This window comes from Protopterus annectens, chromosome 5.part1 (genome assembly GCF_019279795.1).
Source record: "Protopterus annectens isolate FY-2018-M chromosome 5.part1, PAN1.0, whole genome shotgun sequence".
NCBI classification, from domain to species: domain Eukaryota; kingdom Metazoa; phylum Chordata; order Ceratodontiformes; family Protopteridae; genus Protopterus; species Protopterus annectens.
In genome coordinates this window covers 410,864,231-410,877,162 of record NC_056736.1, presented here as the reverse complement: position 1 = coordinate 410,877,162, position 12,932 = coordinate 410,864,231, and the positions used below count along the sequence as shown (strand labels likewise).

At 38.6% G+C, this 12,932-nt stretch overlaps 1 protein-coding gene across 4 annotated transcripts in view; it reads left to right on the top strand.

Moving 5' to 3' along the window:
* The window catches only part of PHKA2 (phosphorylase kinase regulatory subunit alpha 2), a 1,461,438-nt gene that overhangs the window by 292,521 nt on the left and 1,155,985 nt on the right, over positions 1-12,932 (top strand). For all 4 annotated transcript variants that reach the window (XM_044073068.1, XM_044073067.1, XM_044073065.1 and 1 more), the window contains exon 4: positions 5,185-5,343. In XM_044073068.1, coding sequence (XP_043929003.1) covers positions 5,185-5,343 — 159 coding nt within the window. The remainder of the gene's footprint in view (positions 1-5,184; positions 5,344-12,932) is intronic.

Genomic DNA, 12,932 nt, shown 5'->3' with positions numbered 1-12,932 from the left:
AAAGGCCCTTAAAATGGTGCCCAGTTATTACTGTGCAACATTATTATCCAAATAAGATAGTGATGCAACTATATAGCTAAACTGGAGGCTAAACTCTCTCAACATAGTATTGGCGCAGTCAGTCTGGAGGAGAAGGTAATCACACACACCACAAATCCAGTCTCGCATAGACCTATCGCAACAGCAAACCAAACGCACAAAAACATACTTGGAGGCTCTAATTAAAAATCTGCCCAAGCAACAGAGCCCTCCAAAGCAGACATCCAAGCAACCACTACCCCACAACAATACCCATGTATCACATAGTCCACACAGTCAAGTTTGCCACACAGTCACAGCCCTTAAGGCTAAAAACAACACACCTAATACACTTGTAATAGGTGACTCTATTGTCAGACACACTGACGTCCCTCTCACCAGGCTGAACAAGGAGAAGGTCACAGTATGCTGCCTGTCGGGTGCCAGAATCTGCCACATAACACAAGCACTCGGGTCACTCCAAAGCAAGTACAAATATGACTCCGTTATTGTCCATGCTGGTGTGAATGACCTGAGACGTACCTCCCTGGATTACATGAAAAGAGACATAGAGGAGCTCTCTGATCATGTAGCCCAGGCTGGTATGACCCTGACCTTGAGTAGCATCTTACCCTCACCAAAAATGATATCACAGTATAAAGACAAAATTATCAATTTCAACAATTGGCTAAAGTATTGGTGTCACTCAAAGGGGATCCAGTATCTGTCAGCCTGGGATGACATGCTCGACAAGCCACGTTGCTTCGCTAGGGATGGCTTGCACCTGTCACCCCTGGGTTTTCGAAAGGCTCTTGCCACCCCCATAGTGCCTTTTTTAGGCAAGGCTCAAAAGACAAACCCACCTCCTTAGACAACACAAGGAAAAAGAAACTAAGGGTAATGCTGCTCAACGCCAGAAGTCTAAACCTCAAGATGCACGCACTCAAGGCTCTCCTCAGTATGGAGAACATCGATATCTGTGCAGTAACGGAAACCTGGTTCAAGGCTCCCGAGAGCACCCCAGCACTACCAGGTTATACCTCATACCATGCTTTTCGGCTGCAAAACTCTGACCGAACCACAAGGGGGGGGGGGATTATCCATATTCATCAAAGATACCCATACATCCAGGTTAGTGGCACTGCAAGAAGCATCTGAGACCATCCATGTGCAACTAACCATGGGAAAACTGCCTTCCAGTTTGTAGCCTGCTACAGACCACCCTCCCAAACTCAGGAATCCCACTCTGCTTTACTGAAGACACTGGAGAATATGAAGGTCTCTCCAAGCACCATTATATTGAGTGACACTGCCTTCCAGTTTGTAGCCTGCTACAGACCACCCTCCCAAACTCAGGAATCCCACTCTGCTTTACTGAAGACACTGGAGAATATGAAGGTCTCTCCAAGCACCATTATATTGGGTGACTTCAACCACCCAAACATAGACTGGGAGCACTACTCAAGCCCCAACACCCTCTCCCAACGGTTCCTAGAATTTATAAACTCAAATGCTATGGAACAACTGGTCACCACTCTCACAAGAGGGGAAAACATATTGGACCTGATTATCACCAACATGGGTACTCTGTTCTATACCTGAGGTATACCCTTCTTTAGTAAGATCTGACTATAAATTAATCACTAAGGATGTCCATATCCAGTCCCCACCCCCAGTAAAGGAAACCACGGTCAAAAACTTCTCTAAAGCAAACTTCACACTTCTCAGAACTGAGATGGAATCCTACAAAACCCCCAGGACAGTGGAAATTATGACCCAAACCGCAGAATCCCTTACAAATGCATTCTCTGAATATTTACAGGAATGCATGGATTGTGCTATCCCAAACAAAACCTAGACACACTCCTCCAAAGGCAGGAGACCTGTCTGGTGGACCCCAGCCATAAATAGGCTATACAACAGAAGGAGGAAGTTACTACAGGATAGAGAAAAATCCCAAAAAGGGAAGGCAACTCTGATCAGTACTAGCAAGAAACTACGATCCCTCATAAAAGCATCCAAGGCTAGCTTCAAAAGAAAAATTGCACAAGACGCTAAAGATAATCATAAGGCCTTCTTTAGTTATGTCAGGAATTTGGGTGGAAACTCCCAGATATGCTCTGAGTTGGTGCAAAATGACAAAAAATACACTGAACCCACAGACATTGCCAACATCCTGGCAGACAGGTTCAGTGCAAACTTCTCCCCAAATGTGCAAATGACTATCCCACCAAAGTGTAGCCACCCCTGACATCACAGATGCACAGGTGAGAGCTGCCCTCTCCAAAGCAAAAAACACAGCATCTATGGGAACAGACGGTGTCCCGGGCTGCGTTTTACATGAACTCCAAGAAGAACTGAACCCTCACTTAAAATCACTGTTCAATCTCAGCCTTACAACAGGATATGTACCCAAAGAATGGCGTACAGCAACAGTGGTCCCACTCCATAAAGGTGGTGCCACAACGGACCCCGGTAAATATCACCCTATAAGCCTGACTAAGTCTGGTCTGCAAAGCTATGGAGCGTATCATCATGGAACTCGTAAACAAAGGCATTGGGAACCTCCAAACACTGGATCCTACCCAATTCAGCTTAGTTAAGGGAAGATCTTGCATCTTGAACCTGGTCGACTTCTTTGAAACAGTCACCAAGGCCATAGCTGAAGGGAAGGTAGTCCACACAGCCTACCTTGACCTCGCAAAAGCCTTCGACACAATACCCCACTTGGGTATCATAAACAAGCTCACCAGCTTAAATATCAACCTCTATGTCACAAGATGGGTTGCAAACTGGCTTAGGGATAGAACCCACATGGTCAGAATTGCAGGTGCCATGTCAGACTCTAAACCAGTTACAAGTGGCATCCCACAAGGCTCAGTCCTGGGACCTCTCTTGTTCAGTATATATTTCTCTGAGGTACAGGCTAACACAGGAGGACATTGGCTGACCAAGTTCGCAGACGACCGCAAACTGGGGGCCATAATCAACTCGCCGACTGACACAAGCATCCTCCAAAATGGTCTCACAGAGACAGATAACTGGTGCCAGAGCCATGGCATGAAGCTAAATGCCAAAAATTGCATAGTCATCCCCTGGGAAAAACAAAGTGCCCACAAATTACCACATAGGTGGTAATCCATTAAGTACGGAAGAAGTAATTAGGGATCTGGGGACCCAAGTAGATCGTAATCTTTCCTTTGACAATCACATTGCTAAAGTGGTTAGAAGGACCTTCTATATAGGCCACCTTGTCATGAAAGGGTTCACATCTTGATCAAGAGAGGTCATTGTGCCCCTTTACTCATCACTCATTAGGCCCTCACTCATTAGGCCCATAATTGAATACAATGCCCCGTTTGGTGTACCTTACCCGACGCCTGCAACAACTAGAAAGACCCCAAAAGTACCTCACCAAGAGGATTAAGGGACTCAAGCAGATTCCCTTTGCAGTTGGACTAAAGAAACTCCAGCTCTACTCAGTTGCTCACTGCCTACTCAGAGGCGATCTGTGCCTGACGTATAAAGCCATGTCCAACCCAGAATTAATGGACATGCTCCAACTCAGGAAATCCAAATCACTTAGAGCTACATGCTCCAGTGACTTAAACCTCATCACAGAAATAAATAGGACATGCTGGAGAGACAGATTCATATCCCAGAGGCTCCCCTCACTCTGGAACAAAATCCCAATCCATGTTAGGCAGAGCCCCTCAATGACCCTCTTCAAGAAGAATCTTGACAATTCGATGGGAGACCATAGATTTACCCCTGGGATCTCCTCTGTGTCACTGCTAGACAGGGGCACTTTAAACTAACCTTAAACGGGCTATCTTCTGTGACCTACTATACTGGGCACAGTCATCTTATCTAAAAGGGTGGTGAAAGCCAAACACACTCTGGCTAGGCTTGTAAATGCCCTAGGGCAGATAGCCTAGTATCTACCTATGAACCTATGAAATGATGTGTGACTAAACAGCAAGGATTATTTGAAGTGACTTGGACAGTAACCACTGTATACATGTAATGTACTTTAGAACTTAAATTAATTCTACACAAAACAGACACAGTTGAAAGGTTTAAAAATATTTTATAATAAATACTAAAAACACAACACAATATTTCTTACTACACAGTGCTAGAGATCACATAGAAATACTTAAAATAATTCAGCAGTACAGTTCTGACATTACAGAAAAATGCTTAAGTCTAATATTTCTAGTTTCTAGCTATTTCTAAGAGAAAACACAAGTCTAAGATAAACTTGCATATAGAGCAAGACAGTGCTGATGAGTTGGATGGTCAAAACAAAAATGCTTAATTCTCTCTGTTTTTAACATCACATTCCTGGTTCACATTATATCATTCTTCACACCTTCTTGGGTTCCCAGGCTAACAGAAACTACATTTACATTCTTAACATCTCCGTTTATTATCTTGCAGCTGGTCAGGAAGCAGAGCAATAAAAATACAGTTGCATGTTTAAATCTAGCAATTTAACTCTTGGTTAAAACAATAGAAAGAAACTTCACCTAGACAGGCTGGAGCTGACTTTAGATCAAAGAGTCACAACATGCTTTACTTGGTCAGCTTTATGCCAGCAGAGTGCACTGTTACATTTTTTGCAGTTCCACATCTAACAGCAGTTTTTTTTCCATTAAGACAACAAGCCTGTGCTTTACATTTATATTTACAAATGATAGAATTACCTATAGAATTATATCTAGGCTGGCAGCCTTCACAGTTAGTAAGGCTTTGGGTTACTGAACCTTTTTTGCTGAATTAGTAAAATTGACAGAGTGAAGCAAAGGGCAATGCAAAAAAAATACAGAAACTAATTTGTTATGGTTATTAGACAACTCTATCTCTTAATAGATGTGTTGGTTTGTAAACTAGAATTTTTTTCATTATCATATGGCAAACAACTTTTACTGTGCATTGAATTTACTTGTGTGTGCTTATTTAACAGTGGATAATCCTGTGCCGAAACTAGAGTCCAAACTGAATCGTATGATTAATTTATTTGTAGTTTGTTAGCAGGGGCCTTCTGGCATTGTTAATTTTTTTAGAGGTGACCTAGAAAAATGTACTCTCTGCAATAGTAATTTTCTACAGGAATCACCTTTTATTGTTGTATATTTATGTGTTTTTTTTCCTTTTACATAGAATCCAGTTACAGGGTTACTGCCAGCCAGCCAAGACCAGAAGGATGCTTGGGTACGGGACAATGTTTACTGCATCTTATCCGTCTGGGCTGTTGGGATGGCATATCGAAAGAATGCTGACCGTGATGAAGATAAAGCCAAAGCATACGAGTTGGAACAGGTAATCTACATTTTTGGCAAAGGCCTGGGTAGGTTACAGCAAAACAAAATTTACAATTTTGTGTCACATTTATGTATAGATCAGGTGATTACTAAACCAGAACCATTTGTGTTTGTTGAATGTCAGCTTGTGTGATAAAGAACAGAGAGAGTAAAAAGGTCACACACAAAACTCTCAACCAATCAGGGACAAATTTCAACAGAATCCGGGTCAAATCCCGAAGAAATCAGGGACACTTTTAAAATCCTAGTACTGTTAACTTAAGAAATCAAAAGGAATAAAAGAATATACATTTTCTGAAGTAAAATAAGTTTAAAACTCTTAATTATTATCATTATTTATTAAATGCAGTTAATCACTTTTCCTCCAAAGGTCACCAGTTTTAGGAGGGATTAAGAGTAACAGAACTAAATTATGAGTTGAAATCAGGGACAGTTGAGAGGTAAGGTCACTCAGACAAATCATCCACTCCAAGACAGACTCAGTTAAGCTAGAGTTACTGTAAAGTTTGTCTGTGTGACCTCATAACCCTTTAGTTTGGATGTTGTTTGTGATGTTTTGGATGCATCTTAATGATTATGGACATCAGGCTTGGTCTTAAGCTCTGTGTTTCCAAAGTATAGCCATATATTCACTTATGCTGCACTGATGATCTCAGAAAATGGTGAAACATTGGATGGCTGCAGCTAGTGGAGTTTGGTTTTATTGGCCTGAATGCACCAGTAAGAACTTAAAAAGTAAAAAAAAAAAAAAAAAAAACAAATATGGACATTCAGAAGCCATGGAGCTAAAACACTGATATGTCCTTAAGGTATCATTTGCATATATCCCATGTGCCTCCACTACGAGAGGTTTAAGGCATTCATTGACCTGGGTAGAGCATTGATCCCAGTGGGTCATTTTATAGGGTCAGCCTAGGGTTTACAAAAAAGATACAAGGTAATATCAGAGGTTGGTTGTACAGTAAGGTACATTATCAAAACAATAATACAATTAAAGATACAAACATGGTTATAGGACTAGTGAGACCAAGGCTGGCAGGGTTCTGTTATAGTAGGAGTAAGTAGACTATTAAAGGCATTTGTAGTGTATATGGGATACTGCTACGTGAACTCTAGTAAAGGAATAGTATTTTTGTACTAAATAAGTCTTCAAAAGATATTTTACATTAATATGTGACATCAGAAAGAGGAGTATAGAAGGGGAAGCACTTATGATTCAAAGAAAATTTATTGTCATTTAAGAAACACAAGTGCAACTTAAATGAAATGTTGTGTCAGCTCTTTTACAGGAGAATGGGTATTAAGAATAAACAAGAAGTATAGTACAAAACTAAATATCTAAGTAGCTGACGCACATCCTTTTACACTGTTACACTGGACAACACTGACTACTAGATAATTAACCCTTGAAATGAAATGTACACTATACACAGAGGAGAGATTGGGTGATATTGCACATAAGGAGGTGACTGGAATTGCACTTGAATGAGAATATATTAATTTTAGTATGCAATAAATAACTAGAATTACTGTATGGGAAAAGAAAAAGACTGAGAGTGTAACAATTATTAGAGTTTTGATACATCAGTTATCCTTTGATTATTACAACCATTTTAACGGAGTTTGCCTTCTAAATTCTTTTACATCAAAAAAATGTGTCTCAATGGCCCCTCTCTCAATCGTATATCCAATATTGGCAACATTTTTAACAACAAAGAGAAAACGTTTACATTTGTTATAAATCTTTTTATATCTGTATAATGCATTATTCTCTTTTGCAGTGTTTAGTATATAAAGATGCTCATAAATACAAAACATTAACATTGTTGTAGTTCTTCAAAATTAAAATGTCTTCCTCCTGAACAGTGTGTTAAATAGACTGTATTCATGGATATAAAAGTGAAAACTTACAAGGAGGCATAACTTTTGTTTGCTACAGAATACAGATAGACCATCCATTATGAACCCACTGTAGGTGCAATCATAACTTAAGTACCTATTCCATCTTTATTAAAATAACTTTTCAAGTATCTAGTTCTTTTTTTTTAAATAAATAAAAAAATATTGTTTTTTTCTTGTGATCTTTGAAATATCAGGTTATGCTTTAAAGTGTTCTGATAATTTAAAATAATTTAATACCACTTCAGTTTACAATGTAAAGCCAAAACAGTGCCGTGTGTGGGCTGATTTTTATTCATAAATCTAACACTACCATCTTGTGGAGATTCTATATTATTACACTTATCTGCTACTGGAAAAAAATGTGATAGCATGTTTTGGGTAATTCCTAACTCTTAATTTTCCTTTCCTTGTTTTAACCTCCTTTTAAAAATCATCTTGCTGTGCAGTAAGTTTGCTCTACATATTTGTCCAGAGAGAATATACATTTTCAGATTCCTTAGTTGTATAATGTTAAACTTCAGTAAAGCATTACTGCTATAATATTTGCTCTGAATTTTTGTTAATAATTTTGATTCGCCACTTTTTGTAGCTCAGTAAATCTAAGCATTTCACTGCTCTCTCACCAAATTCCTACCATATATTAAAATAAAGTTATTAATTAAGTATCCATGGTAAGACACCTGCTTAAAAACTTCATTGGTATCAATAAAATATTCTTCCCAGTAACTCATTAGTAAATTTGTGAAACTTAGAGCCGTAGTAGAGTCCATTGCAACACCTGTTTCTGCCCATAAATCTTATTGTTAAACAAACAAAAAAGTTACTTGTTAAATCTAAATCTATCAAAGCTTACCAACATGGTAGCTTGAAAAGTGGGAATTTACCAGCAAAAATGTCAATCCAAACTATTCATTCCTACTTGCATCATGAGGCATTACTGAATTTAAAGACTTCACATTCACTATCGCAAGCAAACTGTCTTGAAATTAGTTTTCCAGTTTGCTATTTGATAAATTGAATCTCCAACATGACTTCAATTCTTTTGCTATATCTTTCAGTGTTTGCTCAATAAAAATTGCTATTGGTGCAGTTTTTGAACTTCACAGCCCTGTTTTTTACTTTTACTTTTATTTCATGATCATTTACTACAGAAAATAAGTTTCATCCTTGATGCACAGCTTAGAATTTCAGCTTTGAGCTGTGAATATGATAATTTCATAAAGTGGCACAGTGGATAGCATTGCCTCCTCACAATAAGAGGTTCGCTAGTTTGATTCGTAGCTGGGTTAGAGGTTCACTGGTTTGATTTGTAGCTGAGTTTAGAGGTTCGCTGGTTTGATTTGTAGCTGGGTTAGAGGTTCGCTGGTTTGATTTGTAGCTGGGTTAGAGATTCACTGGTTTGATTTGTAGCTGGGTTTAGAGGTTCGCTGGTTTGATTTGTAGCTGGGTTTAGAGGTTCGCTGGTTTGATTCGTAGCTGGGTTAGAGGTTCGCTGGTTTCATTCGTAGCTGGGTTAGAGGTTCGCTGGTTTGATTCGTAGCTGGGTTAGAGGTTCGCTAGTTTGATTCGTAGCTGGGTTAGAGGTTCACTGGTTTGATTCGTAGCTGGGTTAGAGGTTCGCTGGTTTGATTCATAGCTGGTTTAAAGGTTTGCTGGTTTGATTTGTAGCTGGGTTAGAGGTTCGCTGGTTTGATTCATAGCTGGTTTAAAGGTTTGCTGGTTTGATTCGTAGCTGGGGTACCTTCTGCACAGAATATGCATGCCCTCCCAGTGTTCACCTGGGTTTCTTCTAGGTGCTCGTTTCCTCCCACATTCTAAAGACATGCAGTTGGTGGATTAGACACTCAAATATGGCCATAGATATGTGTGTGCATGCAATTGTGTGGTGTGAAAGAAAAACTGTGGTAGGGCTAGCCACCCATCTATGTAAACCTTGGCTCTTGATTGTCACTGTTGAAGTGACACCCCAACTCCATGAGCAGAAATAGGAAAAGGGGTTGTGGATGGATGGTTTGACTGCTGTCCCAGTTTTATTAGTTACACCAGTGCAGTTGTACAACATCAAATATTTCTTCCCTCACTGATGGGTGTGAGGGCTTGTAGAGTAAGAGGGCACAGAGTATGTCATGCATAGTAGTAAGTTTTCATTACAAAACAACTTCTTTCTGTTACTGTTAGATTCACCAATTATGTTCAAAGATAAAATCCATAATCTGATGCTTTGACTAAATGAGGTTGTTGCACTGTATAGATCTGTGTACGCAAGTGCAGGGCCTTTACAGCAATAATCCCAAGCCAGGCAATACAAAGTGACTGCACTTGTTAATAGTTCCCAGTAATGAATTCATATCCAACTTTATGCTCGAGTATGTTTGGATTTCTGCACTGCAGATACAGAAGAAAAAGTCAGAGGTTTTTGATTTTAAAGAAAGTTAAAACTGTACTAGAGAATGGCTTACTGTGAATGAGTAAAGTAATTTAAATTCGTAGGTAGTTACTAGTCAGTGCAGTCCAGGCAACTGCTGAGTGACCCAGACAAATTTTCCAATTTCCCCTGGGGCACTGTCTGGTTAAATATAGACTGAAGTAATCAACGCCTGGATTATGGGAAGCAGTTTGTGAACAACTAATAGCCTTAATCCTCTACATTAACTGCCAGACTTCAAAGTCAACCCTGATATTACAGTCTGCATATCTGGAAACAAATGGGTATGTTTTTCTACAGTAGTAAATAACATTCCTTCAGAAAACATGCAGTGACATTAGTTAGTATTATGAGCATGTCCTTATACTGAGTATTTCAAAAACCTGATTCAGTCAGAAAAAAGTAATGACAAAAGTTAAAAAACAAATCATGAAAATATAGGGACGTGGGGCCTAACCCACTGGTAATTGTAGAAGGATTTTGTTCTAATCTTTTCATGAACTGAGCCAGGTTAATGTGAAATGTGATCCTAGTATGAATTTGTTGAAATAGAAGCAGGTTTGTCAGAAGTATTTGCAGTGAACCTTGACAGAGAAAACTGCTTTCATAGGTGTATACTAGGCTGATGACCACTAAGGCCCTTGTAAGCCTAGCTGTGCAACAAAATGGGACCCACAGATTTGGTTTATATAGGGTGTGATTTATTGACTGACACTGTCCATCAGAGACATAAGCATCAGAACAGGGATGAGGTTTCCAATTATCCATCCTTTTGGTCCAAGTTGCATTTAAATAGGGATAGGCAGGAACACTGCTTCAAATGGAAGGGAACCTGTTCTAGAGAACAGGAATTTTCTGAGAAACATAGCTGCCTTTCCAGCATGTCCTATTTATGGCACAGGCAAAATTTAGGTATTTTAATCTAGAAGTTCTGATGCTGTTTGCTTTGCAGATGTGCAAAGGGCTCTTCAAAATAAGTTCCAGGGATGCTTTGTATGCCAAGCAAAAATCACTTCTCAGAAGTCTATATAATACTGAGTAAAGAGACAGGGCTTTGGGTGATCTGTGAAGGACACTGCTATCCTATTTTCAGTAGAGGAAGGAAACTTTACTGTTGCTCACACTTTCTGTTTTCAATGTTAGAGAGTATTTTGTTTTGTTCATCAAATGGCTGTCGGTGTTTCTGCTGTAAATTTTTAAATAAAAACATTTAATTTAAATCAAAATCTTAGTAGTTATTGTAAAAGTAAAGAGAAAAATAGTATGCACTGTGTTTTAGGTAACTGTGGAGAGACAGCCAAGTATATAGGTATAACTACGGGGTGGGGGGGAGGTCTGGTCTTTTAAACCAGGTAAAGAAGCGACCAAGGTGCACTGTCTGTCTGGTAAAGGGACTCAGTCACGTAGTATGCAAATTGAGGTAGAAAGAATCAAACCCTGTACTCTCGACTACAAGAAGCTGTTGACTTAAAGGTTCAAAGCCTTAATCCTCTGCACTAACTTTGTGACCTTTCACTTGTGTCCTTTTCAGATAAATCATTGGGGCTAAGGTTTATAATCAGTAAGTAATGGCAATTATTAGAATTTCATAGTTCTTGTTTTATAAATGTTCAGAAAAAAATGCATGCTGTTGCAAAAACCTAACACTCTGTTCACGTTTTAAGTGAATTAGAATACTTTGACTCTTAAATGTGTCTTATTTTGCAGAACATAACTGATTATGATATTTATGCCCTATCCCTCATTAACTTTTTTTTTGCAGTAAATCCCTGAAGATTACTGTCATTCAGTAATGTCAGTCATTGCAGTTTGATAGGTTTTATTGTTCAAAGAGTGCACATCCATCAACATTTTTTTTAAGTTATTTGTAGCTGTCTGGCTCTTGATAATGAACATCTTCGTGTAGTCAAAGGTACAGGGTATGAATCCTTTCATGTCCATTTGCCTGCTTTGTGACTTTAAGCAAGTCACTTAACCAGTCAGAGTGCTCTGGGCCACCCTGATAAGACACTTTGTCCATTGGGTTTACCTGGTGAACAAATACATGAAATAATATTTTAAACTTGTGTTCTTTTGTCACCATTATTCATAAGATCATAGGAGATTACTAGGCTAATGGCCCTGGGGCCCTTTATCCCCAAAAACAACTTCAAGTCAGCACCTGTCACCCCTGTTAGTGAGGGACAGAGGTGGAACACCTGGGACAAATTTGTGGCTTCCCCAAGGTTGTGCTTAAAGAGAGTCAGCGAGGTACTTTGTTTGATATTTGTTAGTATCTGTTTGATAAGCTATAGTTTTTGGTTGGATTCTGCTTCCGTGGTATCTTAAGAGCTTTGCAAATGCTTCCTGTAAGAAGTCTACCAACTCTGACACCTCACTGAGAAACTATTTCTGCCATGGATAGTTATGCTCAAGAAACTAGATGTTTGAGCTTTCAAGATGGCTGCACACTGAGCAACAGCTTAATTTAATCTCTTGTGTGAAAAAAAAAGAAACTAAGAGATAAAGGCTATTAACTGTGCCAGCTTAGTAAAATTTAATTACTGGCTAGTAAATAAACTGTCTGGATAACAACAAAGAAGAAAATTGGAAAGACTGACAGAAAATCATCTAGAAAAGGTGAAGAGAAAACTGACTGAAGAATCCTGCAGCTGTTCAGCAAAAAAAAGTTCAAATTCTAGCTCTCATGCAAAAGATAGCTTCCAATAATTTAAAGGAAAAAATAATTCAAATGTGCACAGAGGAAAAAAATAATTCAAATGTGCACAGAGATGATTAAAACAAATAAAATATTTAAGGAGTATATCAATGCAAATAAAAAAGGCTGGCAAAATGGAAGAAGCTTTAAACAGCTATTCAGATGAACCAAAATAAACTTGGCAAAAAAGGTCAGCCCAGAAACAATCCAGCACCACAGGAATGATGAACAATAAATATTTTAATAAGAATTAAGTATTTTCATCCCTCAATGTTTGAGACTTCTTCAGAAATAACTTCTATTGATCTAATATCACTTGTAAAGGTTCAAAGGCAGAAATAGTTAATCAATTATACAGCCATAAGACTACTTAAAGGCACAGAATGTTAAAATCATTTAAAATTTATGAAACCACCTTTCAAAAAGTATGTGAAAAATACATAATTATTAAATGCATATTTTAAAAATTTTAGTTTGTTCAAGTGATTGTGTTTAACTGATATTCACAAGTCGCATGCTAAGAAACAGTGGCACTGGAAATCTCATTTAACTTGACGTGATT